The sequence below is a fragment of the Melanerpes formicivorus genome, unplaced genomic scaffold (genome assembly GCF_026170545.1).
Source record: "Melanerpes formicivorus ecotype bairdi unplaced genomic scaffold, bMelFor1.0.p_v2 SCAF_82, whole genome shotgun sequence".
In the NCBI taxonomy this organism is placed as follows: domain Eukaryota; kingdom Metazoa; phylum Chordata; class Aves; order Piciformes; family Picidae; genus Melanerpes; species Melanerpes formicivorus.
In genome coordinates, this window is record NW_027142434.1 from 1,567,453 (window position 1) to 1,590,185 (window position 22,733).

The window sequence follows — 22,733 nt, forward strand, 5'->3', positions numbered from 1 at the left end:
GTCCGGTCAGCTTCCCCAGGAGGACTTTTCCTCCCCAGCAGACTTGCAGGCACCTCAGAGGAAGCTGCCCCCAGTGCCATGCTTGGAGCAGAGGAACCCTGCTGCCTGGGACTGACACAGCCTCTCCCTGCACTGCTGCTGGAGAGGGAGGCAAAATGTGGGGGCCAAGGGGAGCAGCTGGCTCCAGACCTTGCCAGGCAGCTTGACCCTGAGCTGGCCTGCAGATGCCATGGGGCAGGGAGTGGTGGCAGAGTTCTGGGGCAGCTCTGGTGATGCTGCCCAGCAAAGGGGGCTGGGGGGGTCCCAGAGATGGGGGCTGAGGGGCCCCAGAGATGGGGGCTGGGGGGGGTCCCAGAGATGGGGGCTGAGGGGCCCCAGAGATGGGGGCTGGGGGGTCCCAGAGATGGGGGCTGAGGGGCCCCAGAGATGGGGGCTGGGGGGTCCCAGAGATGGGGGCTGCCTGCTGCTGTGTTTGGAGAGGGCTGGGGGACCCAGGGGAGTTGCAGCCAGTGTGGTGTTAGTGCTGCCCTGGGGGCTGGCACCGGTGGGCAGGGGGCAGAGGGGAGCAGTGGGCTGCTGTGCAGCGCTGGGGTGGGCACGGCTGCTGCCTGGGCTGCCGGGGGGAGGCTGCTGGATGCTTTTTGCCCTCCCAGGAAACTCCCGCAGCAGGTCCGGCCCTCCTCCTTGCGCGGGGGGAAAACGGAGAAGCTCTTTGTGTCCTTTTAAGGCAACGCAAGGCTGGGACTGGAAGGGTCGGACTGGAAGGGAGAGATCCGGCAGGGAGGGATGCGGCAGGGGCTGGGCAGCGCCGGGCAGCCCAGCGGGCAGGGGCTGCCGCAAAGAGGCTTCCTGGCTGCTGTGGCCACAGCTCACACACAGCTCCGGGGTCCCTGCAGCCTCTGCAGCCCCTGCAGCCCCTGCTCCTTGCAGCCCTGCTCCTGGCAGCCCTGCTCCTGGCAGCCCTGCTCCTGGCACCCCCCCACGGCTGCTTCTGCCCCACTCAGACCCCCTGCACACACAGCTCCGGGGTCCCTGCAGCCTCTGCAGCCTCTGCAGCCTCTGCTCCTGGCAGCCCTGCTCCTGGCACCCCCCACGGCTGCTTCTGCCCCACTCAGACCCCCTGCACACCCAGGAGCTAAAGCTGAGCTTAGAGCTGGGCCAGCGTCCCCAGGCAGCCCTGGCAGCATGCTGGCCATGAGCTGTGCCCTGCCTGCCCCACAGCCTGCCTGCCCCACAGCCTGCCAGCCCCACAGCCTGCCTGCCAGCCCCACAGCCTGCCAGCCCCACACCCTGCCAGCCCCACAGCCTGCCAGCCCTGCCTGCTGTTAGCCCCAGGATGAGATCAATTTCCCCTTTTTATTGCCTGACAAAGCCACAGCTCTGGGAGGGGTTTGGCTTTCCACAGAGAGCTTAGCCTGGGCTGGGTCGGAAGGGAGCTCAAAGCTCAGCCAGCTCCAACCCCCAGCCACGGGCAGGGACACTTCCCCCCAGCACAGGCTGCCCAGGGGCTCCTCCAGCCTGGCCTTGGGCACCTCCAGGGAGGAGGCAGCCTGGGCAGCCTGTGCCAGTGTCTCCCTGCCCTCCTGGGGAAGAGCTTCCTCTTAATGTCTGAACTAAATCTCCCCTTTTGCTGTTTCAAACCATTGCTCTCATCCTATCCCTGCATCCCTGATAAGGAGTCTGGCCCCAGCTCTCATCAGCCCTTGCAGCACTGCAAGGCCACCAGGAGCTCTCCCTGGAGCCTTCTCCTCTCCAGGCTGCACAACCCCAACCCTCTCAGCCTGGGCTCCCAGCAGAGGGCTTCTAGCCCTGCCAGCACTGCTGTGGCCTCCTCTGGCCCTGCTCCCCCAGCTCCCTGTCTGTGCTGAGGGCTCCAGAGCTGCCCCAGCCCTGCAGGGGAGGTCTGAGCAGAGCAGAGCAGAGGGCAGAATCCCCTCCCTGCCCCTGCTGCCCACCCTGCTGGGGCTCAGCCCAGGCCAGGGAGTGCTCAGTGCCAGCTCTGCACCCCCAGCACCCCCAAGGCCTTCTGCTCCCCAGCCCTTCACCCCCAGCCTGGATTTGTGCTTTGGACTGAGCCAACCCAACTGCAGGACCTTGCCCTTGGCTGTGCACTGGAAGGTACAGAGGTCTCCCCTCTGCCTTGTGAGCAGAGGGTTTGCAGCACTTTGTCCTCCCTCATCTCTCCATCTGACATCTCTGCAGCCCCCAGTCCTGTTGTGCTTAGGCCTTCTGCCCAGGCACCTTCCAGGCAGAGCAGGGCAGCTGCCCCAGCCCTTGGGAGGGTGATTGAAGAGCCAGAGGTGAGGCTTCAGCTGCCTGAGGTGACCCAGAGCTGCTGCAGGGGCTGTGCCCCAGGGCTGTGCAGCACAGCAGCCCCAGCTCCTCTCCCTTCAGCCACGGGTGGTGGCATCCTGCCTGTGCTGGGTGGTGTGCAAATGCTGCTTGCTTTGGGGGCCCTGCCCTGCTGCTTAACTGTTGAGGAAGCTCCTGGCTGTGCCTGCAGCAGGGAGGTGACAGCAGCTGCTTGTCCCCATGGCTGGGGACCTGCAGCAGCACTGAGGGACAGAGGCCTGTGGGGGTTTCTCAGGCTGCAGCTTGTGCCCTTTGGCCTTTCCTGTGCCACTGGGCACCACCACCAAGTGTTTTGTTGTCTTTGTGTCCACCCCAGGCTGCTGTTAGGTCCTCCTTGGCCATGCTGGGCCAGGCTGTCCCCCTCAGATTCTCCTTGCAGCACTTGGTTGCTTGAATGCCTTGAGGTTTATGTTGGCCTGGTCTGCAAGAGCAGCAAAGCTCCTCTGGGCTGGAGCTCTGCTGCTCACAGTATTTTGGGGCTCAGATCAAGGAGCCTCTGGATCAGGGCTCAGCAGATACCTTCTGGAGGTGTTCCAGAGGGGCTTGGATGTGGCACTTGGAGCCATGGTTTAGCAGTCAGGAGGTGGTGGGTGACAGCTTGGACTTGCTGAGCTCTGAGGTCTCTCCCAACCTGATTGATTCTGTGATTGTAGGACAGAGGGCAATGGAAGCATTTGTATCCTGGCAGGGAGCTGTGTGGCAGCTCAGGTGCTGTGTCCCAGCCCCTGTGAGTGTCCTGCAGGAGAAGGAGATGCCCAGAGGCAACCTGTGGGTGGTTGGCCAGGCAGGGCAGAAGCCAAAGATGCTTTGGGGGACACGGAGCCAGAGCTGCTGGCTGTGGGCACCAGGGCTCAGCTCCTGCCCTCGGGGCAGCTCTGACTGTAGCCCTGTCCTGTGGTGGCAGCAAGGGAAGAGGGGTTTGGGGAGGAGGAGCTGGAGCTGTTGCAGCTGAGGGAACAAGCTGTGCCCTCCCCAGTCCCAGGCATCACAGTATCACAGTACCACACAGTATCACTTAGGTTGGAAAGGACCTCGAGGATCATCGAGTCCAACCTATCAACACAGCCCCCATGACCAGACCATGGCACCAAGTGCCACGTCCAATCTCCTCTTGAACGCCTCCAGGGTCGATGACTCAACCACCTCCCTGGGCAGCACAACCCAATGGCGAATGACTCGCTCGGTGAAGAACTTCCTCCTCGCCTCGAGTCTGAACCTCCCCTGGCACAGCTTGAGACTGTGGCCTCTTGTTCTGGTGCTGGCTGCCTGGGAGAAGAGCCCAACCCCCACCTGGCTACAACCTCCCTGCAGGGAGTTGTAGAGGGCAATGAGGTCTCCCCTGAGCCTCCTCTTCTGCAGGCTAAGCAACCCCAGCTCCCTCAGCCTCTCCTCCCAGGGCTGTGCCCCAGACCCCTCCCCAGCTTTGTTGCCCTTCTCTGGACACCTTCAAGTCTCTCAATCTCCTTCCTGACCTGAGGGGCCCAGAACTGGACACAGGACTCAAGGTGTGGCCTAACCAAAGCAGAGTCCAGGGGCACAAGGACTTCCCTGCTCCTGCTGGCCACACTATTCCTAATGCAGGCCAGGATGCTATTGGCCCTCCTGGCCACCTGGGCACACTGCTGGCTCCTGTTCAGGCAGCTGTCAATCAGCACCCCCAGCTCCCTCTCTGTTTGGCAGCTCTCAGCCACTCTGACCCCAGCCTATAGCTCTGCATGGGGTTGCTGTAGCCAAAGTGCAGCCCCTGGCACTGGGACTTGTTGAATGCCATCCTGTTGGCCTCTGCCCAGCTGTGCAGTCGGTCGAGGTCCCTCTGCAGAGCCTTCCTACCCTCTAACTGACCAACATCTGCCCTTAACTTTGTGTCATCTGCAAACTTGCTGCTGACTGACTCTACCCCTTCATCCAGATCATCAATGAAGATGTTAAAGAGCACAGGGCCCAGCACTGCTCCCTGGGGCACAGCACTGGTGCCTGGCTGCCAGCTGGCTGTGGCACCATTCACCACCACTCTCTGGGCTCAGCCTCCAGCCAGTTCCTAACCCAGCACAGAGTGTTGTGGTCCAATCCACGGGCTGACAGCTTAGCCAGCAGTTTGCTGTGGGGGATGGTGGCCAAGGCCTTGCTGCAGTCCAGGCAGACCACATCCACAGCCTGCCCCACATCCACCTGATCATAGAAGGAGATCAGTTTGGAGGGGCAGGATCTGCCCCTCCTAACTCCATGCTGGCTGGACCTGAGCCCTTGGCCATCCTTCAGGTGCAGTTATTGCCCCCAGGATAATCTGCTCCATCACTTTCCCTGGCACTGAGCTCAGGCTGCCAGGCCTGGAGCTTCCAGGCTCCTCCATCCGACCCTTCTTGTGCATGGGGACCACCTTGGCCAGTTTAAAGTCACCTGGGACCTCACCTGTGAGCCAGGACTGGAGGAAAATGATGGAGAGTGGCCTAGCTAGCACATCTGCCAGCTCTCTCAGCACCCTAGGATGGATCCCATCCGGTCCCATGGACTTGTGAGTGTCCAAGTGGCTCAGCAGGTCCCAAACTAACTCCTGATGGATTTCCAGGGCACTACACTGCTCCCCACCCCATCGCCCATCAGCCACCCTGGCTGGGCTGTGCCCTCGAGGGGTAAGCCCAGGGCTGTGGCCTCGGGAGGTGCAGTGCTGTGGGCACCCCTGGGAGCTCCTCTCCCCTCATTGTCCTGCTTCCTCCTTTTCCTGGCACAGGAAAGAGCTTGGAGGTTCCATGGCTCCCAGAGCAGGGAGGTTTCTGCCTTCCTGCCTGGCAGGAGCAGCAGTGCTAAGGAGGTGACAGGCCAAGGGAGATGGTTTAAACCAAAAGAGGCAGATTGAGAGTGGAGAGCAGGAGAAATGTTTGACACATGTTTGGCCCCAGGATGGCCACTTCCAACCCCTCCCTGCACCAGCACCTCCCAGACCACCTGTGGTCACTGCAGCCACCAGATACAGACCAGATCTAAGGGAGAAACGTTTGCCCCTGAGGGTGACCTCTACAGTGCTGGACATCTGCCCTCCTGTGCCTGGGCACCCACCAAATCCAGCAGGCCTCAGCTGAGGAGCTGCTGCCCTTGCAGCTGGGAGCTGCCTGCTGCCAGGGGAAGGGATGGAGAACAATCCACTGCTGGAGCTGCCCCAGGATGGCCACTTCCAACCCCTCCCTGCACCAGCACCTCCCAGACCACCTGTGGTCACTGCAGCCACTAGACACAGAACTGGATGAGCTTTGGGGTCCCTTCCAACCCAACCCATTCTGTGATCCTGTGATCTGCCCCTTCAGTGGCAGCCCAGTGGGGAACCCAAACAGCAGGATGTGACTTTGCCTTGGATTTGGCCTCAGCACTGGTTGGCTTCCCAGCCTCTCCCCTTCTACAAAGGCATGATGGATTGAAGCTGAAAGAGGCAGCTTGAGAGTGGAGAGAAGGAGAAATGTTTGGTGCTGAGGGTGGGGAGAGCCTGTGCCAGGCTGCCCAGAGAGCTGGGAGCTGCCCCAGGGCTGGCACCACCAGGGAGACCTTCTGGTGGCCTTGCAGTGCTTAAAGGTGACCTAGAATAAAGCTGGGGAGAGACTTCTGAGCAGGGCCTGGTGTGCCAGGACAAAGGATGATGGTTTGGAGCTTAAAGAGGCAGCTTGAGAGTGGAGAGAAGGAGAAATGTTTGGTGCTGAGGGTGGGGAGAGCCTGTGCCAGGCTGCCCAGAGAGCTGGGGGCTGCCCCATGGCTGGCACCAGGGCAGGGCAGGTTGTGTGGGGCTGGGAGCAGCCTGCTGGGGTTGGGGCTGTCCCTGGGGGCTGCAGGGGGTTGGGCTGGAGGAGCTCTGAAGGTTCCTTTCCACCCAAACCTCTCTGGGGTTCTGTGATGCAAGGAGGGATCCCTTGGGCATCCTGAGTTCTGCTGCTCCCCAGCCCTGTGAGTCTGCTCAGACAGCAAACATCTGTGCTCTGCACTTGTGCAGATGTGGGAGAGCTGCTGGAGCCCTGCTGCTGGAGCCCTGCTGCTGGAGCCCTGCTGCTGGAGCAGTGCTGCTGGAGCCCTGCTGCTGGAGCACAGCTGCTGGAGCCCTGCTGCTGGAGCCCTGCTGCTGGAGCCCTGCTGCTGGAGCAGTGCTGCTGGAGCCCTGCTGCTGGAGCACAGCTGCTGGAGCCCTGCTGCTGGAGCCCTGCTGCTGGAGCACAGCTGCTGGAGCCCTGCTGCTGGAGCACTGCTGCTGGAGCACAGCTGCTGGAGCACTGCTGCTGGAGCACAGCTGCTGGAGCACTGCTGCTGGAGCACAGCTGCTGGAGCACAGCTGCTGGAGCACTGCTGCTGGAGCACAGCTGCTGGAGCACTGCTGCTGGAGCACTGCTGCTGGAGCACAGCTGCTGGAGCACTGCTGCTGGAGCACTGCTGCTGGAGCACAGCTGCTGGAGCCCTGCTGCTGGAGCACAGCTGCTGGAGCACAGCTGCTGGAGCACTGCTGCTGGAGCACAGCTGCTGGAGCAGTGCTGCTGGGTGCCCTCTGCAGCTGCCTCTGCCCCCTGCCTGCCTCCTGCCCTGAGCCTCTTTCTGCTTTCTCTGCAGGATGCCCAACTGGGGAGGAGGAAAGAAGTGTGGGGTGTGCCAGAAGGCTGTGTACTTCGCTGAGGAGGTGCAGTGTGAGGGCAGCAGCTTCCACAAGTCCTGCTTCTTGTGCAGTGAGTACCACCCCCAGCCCTCCCCCCTGCTTCCCGACCCTCCCCCAGCCCACCCCTGTCCCCTCCCTGCGCCCTGGGAACACCCAGGGCTGGGTCCCCCCCAGCAGCCCGGCTGGGGGAGCGGTGTGCAGCCTCCTGCTCTCCTCCAGGCTTGGAAGTGAGCTCTGCTGATGGAAATGTGTCCTCCCAGGGCCATCTGAGCTGTCAGGGCTGACCTCAGCCAGCAGCACACAAAGTCTGAGCCTCCAGCCAGGGAGGGCTGGACTGAGCCCCCAGGAAGGGTTGGACTGAGCCCCCAGGAAGGGTTGGACTGAGCCCCAGGAAGGTTGGACTGAGCCCCCAGGAAGGGTTGGACTGAGCCCCCAGGAAGGGTTGGACTGAGCCCCAGGAAGGTTGGACTGAGCCCCCAGGAAGGGTTGGACTGAGCCCCCAGGAAGGGTTGGACTGAGCCCCAGGAAGGTTGGACTGAGCCCCCAGGAAGGGATGAACTGAGCCCCCAGGAAGGGTTGGACTGAGCCCCCAGGAAGGTTGGACTGAGCCCCAGGAAGGTTGGACTGAGCCCCCAGGAATGCCTAGACTGAGCCCCCAGAAAGGGATGAACTGAGCCCCCAGGAAGGTTGGACTGAGCCTCCAGGAAGGGTTGGACTGACCCCCAGAAAGGAATGAACTGAGCCCCCAGGAAGGGTTGGACTGAGCCCCAGGAAGGTTGGACTGAGCCCCCAGGAAGGGTTGGACTGAGCCCCCAGGAAGGGTTGGACTGAGCCCCCAGGAAGGGTTGGACTGAGCCCCCAGGAAGGTTGGACTGAGCCCCCAGGAATGCCTGGACTGAGCCCCCAGGAAGGGTTGGACTGAGCCCCCAGGAAGGGTTGGACTGAGCCCCCAGGAAGGGCTAAACTGAGCCCCCAGGAAGGTTGGACTGAGCCCCCAGGATAGGTTGGACTGAGCCCCCAGAAAGGTTGGACTGAGCCCCAGGAAGGTTGGACTGAGCCCCCAGGAAGGGTTGGACTGAGCCCCCAGGAAGGTTGGACTGAGCCCCCAGGAAGGGCTAAACTGAGCCCCCAGGAATGCCTGGACTGAGCCCCCAGGAAGGTTGGACTGAGCCCCAGGAAGGTTGGACTGAGCCCCCAGGAAGGTTGGACTGAGCCCCCAGGAAGGGCTAAACTGAGCCCCAGGAAGGGCTAAACTGAGCCCCCAGGAAGGTTGGACTGAGCCCCCAGGAAGGGCTAAACTGAGCCCCAGGAAGGGCTAAACTGAGCCCCCAGGAAGGTTGGACTGAGCCCCCAGGAAGGTTGGACTGAGCCCCCAGGAAGGGTTGGACTGAGCCCCAGGAAGGGCTGGACTGAGCCCCCAGGAAGGGTTGGACTGAGCCCCAGGAAGGTTGGACTGAGCCCCCAGGAAGGGTTGGACTGAGCCCCCAGGAAAGTTGGACTGAGCCCCCAGGAAGGTTGGACTGAGCCCCCTTGAAGGGCTGGACTGAGCCCCCAGGAAGGGTTGGACTGAGCCCCCAGGAAGGTTGGACTGAGCCCCCAGGAAGGGTTGGACTGAGCCCTCTAAACTGTCTCCAGATGGTCAGGATGTTGAAGGAGGTTGGAGTGAGGCTGGGGTTGGACTCTGCCCCCAGGTAACTACAGACAGGGCAAGAGGAACTGGCCTGAAATTGTGCCAGGGGAGGCTGAGGTTGGAGAGGAGGCCAAATGTCTTGGCTGGAGGAGTGGTCAGGGCCTGGCAGAGGCTGCCCAGGGAGGTGGTGGAGTCCCCATGGCTGGAGGGGTTGCAGCAAGCTGTGGCCATGGCACTTGGGGGTGTCCAAAGGCTGGAGAGGACTGAGGAGGGAAGGGTGTGGAGAGGCTTTCCCTGGGTGTGTAGGAGGCTGGCAGGTTGTGACCACCCCCTGGCTGCTCTCTGCATCAGGAAGCTGTGTTCCTTCTGCAGCCTCAGATAAGGAGGGTGGGAATGTTCCCCTCATCTCGCTCATGAGACAGCTGAAGGCACTGGGGATGTTTAGTCTGGAGAAGAGGAGGCTGAGGGGAGACCTTTGGGCTCTCTGCCACCAGAGGCTGCAGCCAGGTGGGGGTTGGGCTCCTCCTGAGAGGATCAAACAACAGGATGAGAGGAAATGGCCTCAAGCTGCACCAGAGGAGCTTTAGGTTGGACAGGAGGAACAGTTTCTGCTCCAAGAGGTTTGTCAAGGCCTGGACCAGGCTGCCCAGGGCAGTGGTGGAGTCCTCATTCCTGGGGGACTGGAAAGCTGGGGAGATGTGGTGCTGGGGGCCAAGGTTGAGTGGTGCTGGGGGCCAAGGTTTAGTGGTGCTGAGGGCCAAGGTTGAGTGGTGCTGAGGGCCAAGGTGGAGTGGTGCTGAGGGCCAAGGTTGAGTGGTGCTGAGGGCCAAGGCTGAGTGGTGCTGAGGGCCAAGGCTGAGTGGTGCTGGGAGCCAAGGTTGAGTGGTGCTGAGGGCCAAGGTTGAGTGGTGCTGGGAGCCAAGGTTGAGTGGTGCTGGGAGCCAAGGTGGAGTGGTGCTGGGAGCCAAGGCTGAGTGGTGCTGGGAGCCAAGGTTTAGTGGTGCTGAGGGCCAAGGTTGAGTGGTGCTGAGGGCCAAGGTTTAGTGGTGCTGGGGGCCAAGGTTTAGTGGTGCTGGGGGCCAAGGTTGAGTGGTGCTGAGGGCCAAGGTTTAGTGGTGCTGAGGGCCAAGGTTGAGTGGTGCTGGGGGCCAAGGTTGAGTGGTGCTGGGGGCCAAGGTTTAGTGGTGCTGAGGGCCAAGGTTGAGTGGTGCTGGGGGCCAAGGCTGAGTGGTGCTGGGGGCCAAGCTGGAGTGGTGCTGGGGGCCAAGCTGGAGTGGTGCTGGGGGCCAAGGCTGAGTGGTGCTGAGGGCCAAGGTTGAGTGGTGCTGGGGGCCAAGGTTGAGTGGTGCTGGGGGCCAAGGTTTAGTGGTGCTGAGGGCCAAGGTTGAGTGGTGCTGGGGGCCAAGGCTGAGTGGTGCTGGGGGCCAAGCTGGAGTGGTGCTGGGGGCCAAGCTGGAGTGGTGCTGGGGGCCAAGCTGGAGTGGTGCTGGGGGCCAAGGCTGAGTGGTGCTGAGGGCCAAGGTTGAGTGGTGCTGAGGGCCAAGGTTGAGTGGTGCTGAGGGCCAAGGCTGAGTGGTGCTGGGGGCCAAGGCTGAGTGGTGCTGGGGGCCAAGCTGGAGTGGTGCTGGGAGCCAAGGTTGAGTGGTGCTGAGGGCCAAGGATGAGTGGTGCTGGGGGCCAAGGTTGAGTGGTGCTGGGGGCCAAGGCTGAGTGGTGCTGGGGGCCAAGGTTGAGTGGTGCTGAGGGCCAAGGTTGAGTGGTGCTGGGGGCCAAGGCTGAGTGGTGCTGGGGGCCAAGGTTGAGTGGTGCTGGGGGCCAAGGTTTAGTGGTGCTGAGGGCCAAGGTTGAGTGGTGCTGGGGGCCAAGGCTGAGTGGTGCTGGGGGCCAAGCTGGAGTGGTGCTGGGGGCCAAGCTGGAGTGGTGCTGGGGGCCAAGGCTGAGTGGTGCTGGGGGCCAAGGTTGAGTGGTGCTGGGAGCCAAGGTTGAGTGGTGCTGAGGGCCAAGGATGAGTGGTGCTGGGGCCAAGGCTGAGTGGTGCTGGGGGCCAAGGTTGAGTGGTGCTGAGGGCCAAGGCTGAGTGTGCTGAGGGCCAAGGCTGAGTGGTGCTGGGAGCCAAGGTTGAGTGGTGCTGGGGGCCAAGGTTGAGTGGTGCTGGGGGCCAAGGCTGAGTGGTGCTGAGGGCCAAGGCTGAGTGGTGCTGGGGGCCAAGGTTGAGTGGTGCTGGGGCCAAGGCTGAGTGGTGCTGGGGGCCAAGGCTGAGTGGTGCTGAGGGCCAAGGTTGAGTGGTGCTGGGGGCCAAGGCTGAGTGGTGCTGAGGGCCAAGGCTGAGTGGTGCTGGGGGCCAAGGCTGAGTGGTGCTGAGGGCCAAGGCTGAGTGGTGCTGGGGGCCAAGGCTGAGTGATGCTGAGGGCCAAGGCTGAGTGGTGCTGGGGGCCAAGGCTGAGTGATGCTGAGGGCCAAGGTTGAGTGGTGCTGGGGGCCAAGGCTGAGTGGTGCTGAGGGCCAAGGCTGAGTGGTGCTGAGGGCCAAGGCTGAGTGGTGCTGAGGGCCAAGGCTGAGTGGTGCCCTGGCAGTGCTGGGTCAGTGTCTGGACTCAATGATCTCAAAGGTCCCTGCAGGCTGGAGAGGAGAAGGCTCCCAGGAGACCTCCCTGTGGCCTGCCAGGAGCTGCAGGGGGCTGCAGGAAAGCTGGGGAGGGACTTTGGAGGCTGTCAGGGAGGGACAGGACTGGGAGGGATGGAGCAGAACTAGAAGTGGGGAGCTGGAGATTGGCTGTGAGGAAGAAGTTGTTGGCCAGGAGGGTGGTGAGAGCCTGGCCCAGGCTGCCCAGGGAGGTGGTGGAAGCCTCCTGCCTGGAGGTGTTTGCAGCCAGGCTGGAGGTGGCTGTGAGCAACCTGCTGTGGTGTGAGGTGTCCCTGGGCATGGCAGGGGCTTGGAGCTGGCTGAGCCTTGAGCTCCCTTCCTGCCCTGACAGCTCTGTGACTCTGTGATTCTATGGCTTGAGAGCAGCCCTGGAGGAAGAGACTTGGGGGTACAGAGTGCTGAGAAGGTCCCCAGGAGCCAGCAGTGCCCTCAGCTGTGTGCTGGCTGCAGCCTGAGCAGTGTGGGCAGCAGGGCAGGAGAGGAGATTCTGCCCCTTGGCTCTGCTCTGCTGAGACCTCACCTCCAATCCTGCCTCCACCTCTGCTGTCCAAAGCAGGAGGAGGACTCAGAGCTGCTGGAGTGAGTCCAGAGCAACCTGCTGTGGTGTGAGGTGTCCCAGGGACGGCTCCCAGGAGACCTCCTTGTGGCCTTCCAGCATCTTAAGGGGGCTCCAGAAAGCTGGGGAGGGATTTTGGAGGGTGTGAGGGAGGGACAGGGCTGGGGGGGATGGAGCAGGACCAGAAGTGGAGAGATTGAGATTGGCTGTGAGGAAGAAGTTGTTGGCCAGGAGGGTGGTGAGAGCCTGGCACAGGCTGCCCAGGGAGGTGGTGGAAGCCTCCTGCCTGGAGGTGTTTGCAGCCAGGCTGGAGGTGGCTGTGAGCAAGCTGCTGTGGTGTGAGGTGTCCCTGCCCATAGCAGGGGCTTGGAGCTGGCTGAGCCTTGAGCTCCCTTCCAGCCCTGGCAGCTCTGTGACTCTGTGATTCTTAGTCCATGCCAAGTGCCGTGGGAGGGCCTCAGTGTGGGCACTAAGGTCTCAGTGCCTTGCATCTGCCCTGTGCACACAGCTGGGTCCCTGGGGGGATGTTTCTGCTGGCAGCCAGCACCAGGCAGGCCTCCAGGAGCCAGGGAATCAGGCAAAAGGCAGCTGGGGGAACACTCAGCTGGAGGGAGGGAGGAGGGCAGCCATGCCTGCTCATGGAGGCAAGTCACCAGAGGTCCAGAGTGGCCTCCAGCCAGGGCTGCAGTCCCTGTGCTTTCAGATGCACTTTGCCACACTCCTCCTGTGCCCCAGCAGTGCTGCCCCATCCTGGCTGTGCGCTGCCAGCCCAGGCCTGCATGCCTCCCCCCAGTGCTGCCCCCTGCCCCAGGCTGTGGGTGCTGCTGAGCTGCAGCCAGCCCCATTGCTCCCAGCCTGCTCCCCAGGGCTGCTCCTGGGCCTCATCAGGGAACTTGAAACCATTCTCTTTAAGGGAGATAAAAACAACCCAAAGTACTTTGACCTGGTGTGCCAAAAAAGAAAACACATCAGCAAAACTCAGCCAGGAGCCAAACCTCCCACAGCAGCTTGGAGCTGGGCTCAGGGAGGCACTTGGTGATTGCCTCCATGGCATGGCTCCAGCTGACTCAATGGCAGAGGGCAGAAATGTGCTGGAATGAGGCCCTGTGGCCTCTGGAGCAGCAGCAGCAGCAGCAGCAGCTCTCCTCTGAGTCGTTCTTGGAGGGTCCTGGAGTGGCTGAGTGCTGCCTGCTGGCATTCCTGCAATGCACAACCCTGGGAGCTGATTTCTAGGAAGCAGATCAGAAAGGAATTTGTTTCTGCTGCCTCTCAAAGCCTCTGTGGCCAGAAGGGATTGAGGGAAAGTTTAGGTTAGAGCTCTAAGTGCAGGCAGAAGGGGCCTGGTCTCCAAACTGGTGACACACTGGTTTGATGGGTGGACCACTAGATGGATAAGGAACTGGCTTGATGGCTGCACCCAGAGAGTGGCTGTCAATGGCTCCATGGCCCAGGGGAGGCCAGGGACAAGCAGAGTCCCTCAGGGATCAGTCCTGGGCCCAGGCTTGCTCAACATCTCTGTGGGTGCCAGGGACAGTGGCACTGAGTGCAGCCTCAGCAGGTTTGCTGCTGGCACCAAGCTGTGTGGTGCAGCAGACAGCTGGAGGGAAGGGATCCATCCAGAGGGACCTGGACAGGCTGGAGGGAAGGGATCCATCCAGAGGGACCTGGGCAGGCTGGAGGGAAGGGATCCATCCAGAGGGACCTGGGCAGGCTGGAGGGAAGGGATCCATCCAGAGGGACCTGGGCAGGCTGCAGAGCTGGGCACAAGCCAACCTCAGGAGGTGCAACAAGACCAAGGGCAGGGTCCTGCAGCTGGGTGGAGGCAATCCCAGGCACAAATCCAGGCTGGAAAGCAGCCCTGAGGAGAGAGCCTTGGGGGTGCTGGGGGAGGAGAAGCTCACCAGGAGCTCTCAGTCTGCACTTGCAGCCCAGAAAGCCAAGCAGAGCCTGGGCTGCAGCAGCAGAAGTGTGGCCAGCAGGGCAAGGGAGGTGATTCTCCCCCTCTGCTCAGCTCTGGGGAGACCCCACCTGGAGTCCTGCCTCCAGCTCTGCAGCCCCTATGGCAAGAGGGATGTGGAGGTGCTGGAAGGTGTCCAGAGCAGGGCCAGGAGGATGAGCAGAGGGCTGGAGCTGCTCTGCTGTGAGGACAGACTGAAGGAGTTGGGGCTGTTCAGGCTGGAGAAGAGAAGGCTCTGAGGTGACCTCATTGTGGCCTTCCAGGATCTGCAGGGGGCTGCAGGAAGGCTGGGGAGGGACTGCTCAGGATCTCAGGCAGTGCTAGGACTAGGGGGAATGGAATGAAGCTGGAGGTGGGGAGATTGAGGCTGGAGGGGAGGAGGAAGTTCTTCCCCATGAGAGTGGTGAAGCCCTGGAATGGGTTGTGCAGGGAGGTGGTTGGGGCCCTGTCCCTGGAGGTGTTTAAGGCCAGGCTGGCTGAGGCTGTGGCCAGGCTGATGTAGTGTGGGGTGTCCCTGCCCATGGCAGGGGGGTTGGGGCTGGCTGATCCTTGTGGTCCCTTCCAACCCTGACTGATTCTGTGATACTATGATGACAGATGCCTCTGGGGTCGTTCTCTCACAGCCCTTGGACAAAGCTCTGCAGCTGTGCCCAGAAAAGTGCCCAAACTGCCCTCCTGGAGGGGCTGCCTGAGCTCAGCATTGCTCCTGGGGTGCTCCAGGGTCGTGCAGAGACAACCCCAACCCCAGCTCCCTGCTGTGGCGGCTCCCAGACCTCTTCATCAGAGCTGCTCCATCCCCAGCTCCTGCCGTGGTGGGGTGAGGGAGCCCACAGCCAGGAGAGGGCCCTGCCAGGCCCTCCTTAGATGGCAGCAGATGTTCCCTGCCCAGCTCCTTCTCCCAGCAGCAGCACAATGAGCTCTGCATGGCCCTGGAGAAGCAGCAGGACCATATTTAGTAACGGGGCTGGGGAAGGTTCCTCTCCCCCCTGCCTTCCCTGCTGGGCTTTGAGCAGCTCCCAGCAGAGCTCTGCTCTGTTTGCATTCCTGCCATGCTGCTGAGGGCCAGGAGAGCTTCCTGCTGCTGCTGCTGCAGGGAGCAAGGGGCTGCTGGAAGCCTCGACATGTAAGGCATGTCAGAGGGAAGGCTGGGTCCCAGCTCTAACAGGATGTGTCTCAGGGCTGGCTGCCAGCCTGTGGCCTCTGCCCCAGGCACCTGGAGCCTGCATGGGGCAGGCAAACACTGGAGGTGCCTGGCAGCTCCTGTGCTGCTGCTCACCTCCCACTCTGGCTTGCTGGGTGGTGTGTTCCAGGCTCTGGAAGCTGGTGTGGAGGCTGAGATCAGAGCTGGGACAGGAGTCAGGAAAAGTAGGAATTTGCCCAGGGAAGTGGTGGAGTCAGAGACCCTGGAGGGATTTCAAGGAGCTTAGGGACAGGGGCTAGCCCTGGGGTCCAGGAGGTGTTAGCTTGATGATCTGAAGGGCTTTGCCAGCCAGGCAGTTCCATGGATCAGGAGGACAGTCTGTGTGGCCCCAGCCCTGCATCAAGCTCAGGTTCTGGATGGGCTCAGCTGGGACCCTGAGCCTGGCTGCCACCTCCTGACCCATCTTACATCCCATATTGACCCCCAAGGCTCCAACACCCAGCTGGGTTGGTGCTGCTCACCCTCCTCGTGGCCTGGCCCAGGGGTGACACGTTGGTGTGAGCTCTTCTGTTGTGGTCTCAGGGTCTGGAGAAGCAACTGTGCCCAGCAGCAGATGCGCCAAACCTCTCCCCAGCCCTGGAGGAGCCCAAGGAGAGGACCCTGCCAGCTCCTCCTTAGGTGGCAGGAGATGTTTCCCTTCCCACCTGCCCCCCCAGTGCCTGCTGCTGGGTGCTTGCCATGGCCTTGGAGCGTGGCAGAGCTGTGGCTGCCATGGCTCAGGGACCTTCAGCCTTCTGCAGTGGCTGCAGGAAGCCTCAGCCCCTGGTTTAAGCAGACCTGCAGGGCACCAGCACCCAGAGGGTTAAGGGAGCTGCTTCTTCCTATCTGCCTTGTAGCTGGGTGGCTGCTTCCTTTTGCAGCCAGACAAAAGCTCTGCTGTGATCCTTATCTGGGGCTGCTTTGCATGCCCTGCTGGGGCAGGATCATGGCGAGGGTTTCCTGCTCCTTGAAAGCTGAGCTCTGCCCTGCCGTGTGAGGACTTGCTCCTGGCTCTCCCCAGCCCCGCGGCGAGCCCTGCCGAGCAGGCTCCCGGCACAGCTCTCCCCTCTCTTCCAGTGGTCTGCAAGAAGAACTTGGACAGCACCACGGTGGCTGTGCACGGGGAGGAGATCTACTGCAAGTCCTGCTACGGCAAGAAGTATGGCCCCAAGGGCTATGGCTACGGCATGGGAGCAGGGACCCTGAGCACTGACAAGGGAGAGTCCCTGGGCATCAAATATGAAGAGTGAGTCTGAGAATGCTCTGCAGAGCTGGGGCTCCCCCACACCTCCCTGCTTGCCCCCCCTGGCTGGGCAGACCCTGCTCTGCTGCCAGCAGTATCTGATCTGGAGGGGGCCCTGGGCTGTCCTGCTCCTGGGGGGGAAACCCTCTCAGCCCTGTGTGCAGGGTGGGCTGGGGCTGGGTGGGACAACCCCAGGCACAAATCCAGGCTGGAAAGCAGCCCTGAGGAGAGAGCCTTGGGGGTGCTGGGGGAGGAGAAGCTCACCAGGAGCTCTCAGTCTGCACTTGCAGCCCAGAAAGCCAAGCAGAGCCTGGGCTGCAGCAGAAGTGTGGCCAGCAGGGCAAGGGAGGTGATTCTCCCCCTCTGCTCAGCTCTGGGGAGACCCCACCTGGAGTCCTGCCTCCAGTTCTGCAGCCCCTATGGCAAGAGGGATGTGGAGGTGCTGGAAGGTGTCCAGAGCAGGGCCAGGAGGATGAGCAGAGGGCTGGAGCTGCTCTGCTGTGAGGACAGACTGAAGGAGTTGGGGCTGTTCAGGCTGGAGAAGAGAAGGCTCTGAGGTGACCTCATTGTGGCCTTCCAGGATCTGCAGGGGGCTGCAGGAAGGCTGGGGAGGGACTGCTCAGGATCTCAGGCAGTGCTAGGACTAGGGGGAATGGAATGAAGCTGGAGGTGGGGAGATTGAGGCTGGAGGGGAGGAGGAAGTTCTTCCCCATGAGAGTGGTGAAGGCCTGGACTGGGTTGTGCAGGGAGGTGGTTGGGGCCCTGTCCCTGGAGGTGTTTAAGGCCAGGCTGGCTGAGGCTGTGGCCAGGCTGATCTAGTGTGGGGTGTCCCTGCCCATGGCAGGGGGGTTGGGGCTGGCTGATCCTTGTGGTCCCTTCCAACCCTGATGATTCTATGACACTCTGTCCCTGCTGCCTGGGCACCCTGCCCAGCCCCTCCTGACGCCCAGCGGTGAGGCTGCAGTTCCCCCTTGGGGCTCAGCACCTTGTGCCTAAAGCTCTGGGCCCCTCAAAGCTGGCTTGGGATTTGGGAGCCCACCGCTCTGCCCCCCTGCATCTTGCCTGTGCCCCCCTGCTCATGAGCTGCCTCCCACCCACAGGGGCCAGCCCCACCGCCCCACCAACCCCAACGCCTCCAGGATGGCGCAGAAGGTGGGGGGTGCCGACGGGTGCCCTCGCTGTGGCCAGGCAGTGTATGCAGCTGAGAAGGTGATTGGAGCTGGGAAGGTAAGGAGGGGGATGGAGCTGGCTGGGGCATGCACCTTCCACGGGGGAGACCTTCAGAGGAGGTCTTGGCCTGACCCACTGGCTGCTGAAGGATTCACTGCCAGCGCCTCCAGCCACGGCTGGGCTTGGGGCCCGGTGGCTGTGCCCAGCTGGCAGCCTGGCACCGAAAGCACCTCTTGGCCTCTCTGCAAAGCAGGTGCTCCAGGCTCCAGAAGGACTTGCAGGTGGGAGAGAAACACTTCTTGTGCTGAACCCTCCCAGCACTGCTCAGCAGAGGCCACAGAGGACATCCCTGCTGCCAGCGGTGCTGGGAGCAGGGGCAGGGCCATGGCCACCACTGGCTGAGGAAGTGTGAGGTCCAGAGAGCCTCCTCCAGGCTCTGCTGCAGCCCCAGTTCAGGGCAGGGAATGAATCTTACTGCTCAGTGCTGCCCAGGGCCAGGGCAAGGGGCTTGGAGGAGAGGACCTGGGCTCAGTGCATCTCTTCTGGGCTGTTCTGCTGGTAGGCCTGGGTCTGCTCAGGGTCAGAGGGAAAGGACACTCTGCTACAGCCTTGGTGCTTCCTGTGCCAAGCTCATCACCTGAGCTGTGCCCTCAGCTGTGGCCTCATGTGGTAGGCTGAACATGAGTCTGCAGTGTGCCCAGCAGCCAGCAGGGCCAAGGGCATCCTGGCCTGCAGCAGGAAGAGTGTGGCCAGCAGGAGCAGGGAGCTCATCCTGCCCTGTGCTCAGCACTGCTCAGGCCACACCTGGAGTCCTGTGTCCAGCTCTGGGCTCCTCAGGTCAGGAAGGAGGTTGAGCTGCTGGAAGGTGTCCAGAGAAGGGCAAGAAAGCTGGGGAGGGGTCTGGAGCACAGCCCTGGGAGGAGAGGCTGAGGGAGCTGGGGTTGCTTAGCCTGCAGAAGAGGAGGCTCAGGGGAGACCTTCTTGCTCTCTGCAACTCCCTGAAGGGAGGTTGGAGCCAGGTGAGGGTTGGGCTCTTCTCCCAGGCACCCAGCACCAGAACAAGAGGACACAGACTCAGGCTGTGCCAGGGGAGGTTCAGGCTGGAGGTGAGGAGGAAGTTCTCCACAGAGAGAGTGATTGCCCATTGGGATGTGCTGCCTGGGGAGGTGGTGGAGTCCCCATCCCTGGAGGTGTTCAGGAGGAGACTTGATAGGGTGCTTGGTGCCATGGGTGAGTTGATTAGGTGGTGCTGGATGATAGGTTGGACTCCATGGTCTTGAAGGTCTCTTCCAACCTGGTCTGGTCTATTCTATTCCATTCCATTCCATTCCATTCCATTCCATTCTATTCTATTCTATTCTATTCTATTCTATTCTATTCTATTCTATTCTATTCTATTCTATTCTATTCTATTCTATTCTATTCTATTCCATTCCATTCCATTCCATTCCATTCCATTCCATTCCCATCCCAGCCCAGCTCTGGGAAGCTCTCTGTGAGGCATGGGGACTTCTTTTGCTCGGTCACCCCAGGCAAGGTCCCTGCCCTGAAGCAACCTTCTCCCTGAGGCCAGGTGGATGTGCAGAGCTCGCCAGGGCAGCTGGGGCAGGCTCTGTGCCACAGGGGACACAGTGGCTGTGCTGGGAAAGCCTCCCTGGTCCTGCTGGGTCACTCCCTGACCCCTGCTCTGCTCTGCCCTCCCTGGGGCCTCTGTGTTTGTCCTGTGTGCCCGGAGCAAGGAAAGGAGGCAGCCAGTCACCAGCAAGGGCCTCCCAGCATCACCATACCCCAGCTGGCAGTGCAGGGCTGTGTGATGGGCAGGCTGAGGGGCAGCCTAGGGTCAGAAGCCAACCTCCCCATTCAAATCATCCTCTGGGCTCCCTGGCAGCTCCTGGCAGCTCCTGGCCTCGGTGTTTACAGGGGACTGCAGCTGGCAGAGCAGCTCCACTCAGGCAGACCCAGAGAGAGGATTCCAGAGGATGTATTTCATGGGCTAAAGTTTGCTGGATGACTCCCATCTGCTGCCTCCTCCTCCTCCAGCCCCTGAATTTCACATTTTCTTCCAAAAAAGGTTTCCTGTTTTCCACAGTGTTTGTTTGAATTCCTCCCTGAGCTGCCCTGGGTCTGCTGGAAGCTGTGAGCTCATCTGTCCCCGAGGAGTGGAGGAGCTGTGGGGGGGGTTGTTATTTTTAAACTCTGGCTGATTCCTGCATTCTTGGTGCCTGTCTGCTGCCTTCCTTGGAGCTGTGGCTGTGCAGGGGGCAGCTGTCCCTCCCAGCCCTGCTGCCCTTGCCAGGGTACCGCAGCACAGCAGCAGAGCTCCGCTGGAGCCTGAACTCCAAAGATGGGGATGAGAACGGTGACCAGCTCTGGGCTCCTCAGGTTAAGAAGGACATTGCAGAGCTGCAGGCTGGGGGCAGAGTGGCTGAGAGCTGCCAAAGAGAGAGGGAGCTGGGGGTGCTGATTGACAGCTGCCTGAACAGGAGCCAGCAGTGTGCCCAGGGGGCCAAGAAGGCCAAGGGCATCCTGGCCTGCAGCAGGCAGAGTGTGGCCAGCAGGAGCAGGGAAGTCCTTGTGCCCCTGGACTCTGCACTGGTTAGGCCACACCTGGAGTCCTGTGTCCAGCTCTGGGCTCCTCAGGTCAGGAAGGAGATTGAGAGACTTGAAGGTGTCCAGAGAAGGGCAACAGAGCTGGGGAGGGGTCTGGGGCACAGCCCTGGGAGGAGAGGCTGAGGGAGCTGGGGTTGCTTAGCCTGCAGAAGAGGAGGCTCAGGGGAGACCTTCTTGCTCTCTGCAACTCCCTGCAGGGAGGTTGGAGCCAGGTGGGGGTTGGGCTCTGCTCCCAGGCAGCCAGCACCAGAACAAGAGGACACAGTCTCAAGCTGTGCCAGGGGAGTTTTAGGCTGGAGGTGAGGAGAAAGTTCTTCCCAGAGAGAGTTGTTGGCCCTTGGGATGTGCTGCCCAGGGAGGTGGTGGAGTCCCCATCCCTGGAGGTGTTCCAGAGGGGATTGGATGTGGCCCTTGGAGCCAGGGTTTAGTAGTCAGGAGGTGTTGGGGGACAGCTTGGACTTGCTGATCCCTGAGGTCTCTTCCAGCCTGGTTGGCTCTGTGATCCTGTGGGTGGTTGCTCCTTACACTGTGCTGCACAAGGGACTGCAGGGGGTGTTGTGGGAGCTGCCTGGAGCCAGCCCAGCACAGCAGCAGTGACCACTCCTGGAGTCTGCCCTCTCTGTCTCCCCCGGGGCTGGGAGGATCGCTCCTTCATCCCCTTCAGACCTCTTGCCACCTGCTTGGGGTCAGAAAGAGGAAGCTGACCCTGCCTGGTAGCCAAAGCTTTGCCACCCTGTCCCTGGGTGTCGTCTGACCAGGCTCTGCTCCTGTCCCACAGGCCTGGCACAAGTCCTGCTTCCGCTGCGCCAAGTGTGGCAAAAGCCTGGAGTCCACCACCCTGGCAGACAAAGATGGAGAGATCTACTGCAAAGGTGAGTGCCAGCTGCTGCCCTGCTGGGCTCCAGAGAGGGGCAGCAGGCTGTGCAAGGGGACTGAGGTTTGGGGAGGCGATGGCCCCGCGGCGGCCCTGGGCGGCCCCAGGGCTGTGGGGCTGGGGGGTGTCCTGCTGTGCCTGGGGGGGCCTCTGTTTGCCCAGCAAACAGAGCAACCCTGACCTGTCCTGGCAGTGCCCTGCCTCGGGGGGAGCTCAGCTGCCAGCCTCTCTCTGCCATCTCTCCCTTCCCATCCTCTGCAGGTTGCTACGCCAAGAACTTCGGTCCCAAGGGCTTCGGCTTTGGGCAGGGCGCTGGGGCTCTGGTCCACTCGCAGTGAGGCAGCTGGAGCCAGGCTCTGCTCTGCCTCTGGGCTTGTCTGTGCCAGCCTGTGCCCCACGACCCTCCCTGCGCCCTCGGGGAGCATCCTCACCGCCGGCGCCAGCCGCCTGCTGCTTCACAGCTCCAGTGCCTTCCTCCCTGCCCCAGCACGCCCTGGAGCCGTGGGAGCCCCAGCCCCAGCGAGCCCTGCTGCTGGGGGTGCCAGGGGGTGCCAGCTCACAGCCACCCGCAGCCAGGCTCCCCGCGCCCGAGCGGTTGCGCCGCGCGCCGCCCGCCGCCGGGGCTCGGCCTCGGCCCCGCCACACGCTGCCAGCCAGCAAGCAATAAACATCAGTGACCCAGCAGGGCCTGGCCAGGCAGTGTGTTCCTCTGGGGGGCTGGGGGAGCTGCTCTGGGGGGGCTGGGGGGGTGCACTTTGGGCTGAGTGCCCCCTGCTGTCTTTACTTCCTGTGCCCAGAAGTCCAGCCCAGGGGGGTGGGCACAGGACATGAGGTCTTTCCTACCATAATGCTCTGCACCACTATAGGATCCACTTCCTCTCTCTTCCTCCCCATCAGCCATTAACTGGGGGAGATGTCTGCTGGCCATGAGCCTGGCTAGCCCAAGGCCACAAGGGGAAGGGCAGATCTGGCCAGCTGAGACTAGCCCAGCAGTGGGGGGGGGAGGGGGAAGAAGGAGCCCTGGGGGTCTTGGGTGTACCCTCAGGTGGGGATGGGATGTTCCTGGGTCTGCTTTGGGATGGCTTTTGTCACTGCATTTCAGTCTCACTAAGGTTGGAAGAGACCTCGAGGATCATCGAGCCCCAGCTGTCACCACAGAGCTCATGACCAAACCATGGCTCCAAGTGCCACATCCAATCCCCTCTGGAACACCTCCAGGGATGGGGACTCCACCACCTCCCTGGGCAGCACATCCCAAGGGCCAACAACTCTCTCTAGGAAGAACTTTCTCCTCACCTCCAGCCTGAACCTCCCCTGGCACAGCTTGAGACTGTGTCCTCATGTTCTGGTGCTTGGGAGAAGAGCCCAACCCCCACCTGGCTACAACCACCTTTCAGGTAGTTGTAGAGGGCAATGAGGTCTCCCCTGAGCCTCCTCTTCTGCAGGCTAAGCAACCCCAGCTCCCTCAGCCTCTCCTCCCAGGGCTGTGCCCCAGACCCCTCCCCAGCTTTGTTGCCCTTCTCTGGACACCTTCCAGCAGCTCAACCTCCTTCCTGACCTGAGGAGCCCAGAGCTGGACACAGGACTCCAGCTGTGGCCTCAGCAGTGCTGAGCACAGGGCAGGATGAGCTCCCTGCTCCTGCTGGCCACACTCTTCCTGCTGCAGGCCAGGATGCCCTTGGCCCTCCTGGCTGCCTGGGCACACTGCAGGCTCATGTTCAGCCTACCATGCACCAGCACCCCCAGGTCCCTCTCTGCCTGGCTGCTCTCAGCCACTCTGCCCCCAGCCTGGAGCTCTGCCTGGGGTTGCTGTGGCCAATGTGCAGCCCCTGGCACTTGGTTCTGGGTTTTGGCAGCTGGGGCTCAAGCTCTGTTGCTGGGGCACTGTGTGAGCTCT

General features: G+C 62.0%; 1 protein-coding gene across 1 annotated transcript in view; it reads left to right on the forward strand.

Annotated features, from left to right (window-relative positions):
* The window catches only part of CSRP1 (cysteine and glycine rich protein 1), a 30,207-nt gene extending 8,687 nt beyond the window's left edge, over positions 1–21,520 (forward strand). Inside the window, exons 2-6 of the mRNA XM_068164668.1 lie at positions 6,931–7,043; positions 16,017–16,185; positions 17,283–17,409; positions 20,741–20,834; positions 21,098–21,520. Coding sequence (XP_068020769.1) covers positions 6,932–7,043; positions 16,017–16,185; positions 17,283–17,409; positions 20,741–20,834; positions 21,098–21,174 — 579 coding nt within the window. The 5' untranslated portion in view covers position 6,931 and the 3' untranslated portion in view covers positions 21,175–21,520. The remainder of the gene's footprint in view (positions 1–6,930; positions 7,044–16,016; positions 16,186–17,282; positions 17,410–20,740; positions 20,835–21,097) is intronic.
* The last annotated feature ends 1,213 nt before the right edge of the window (positions 21,521–22,733 follow it).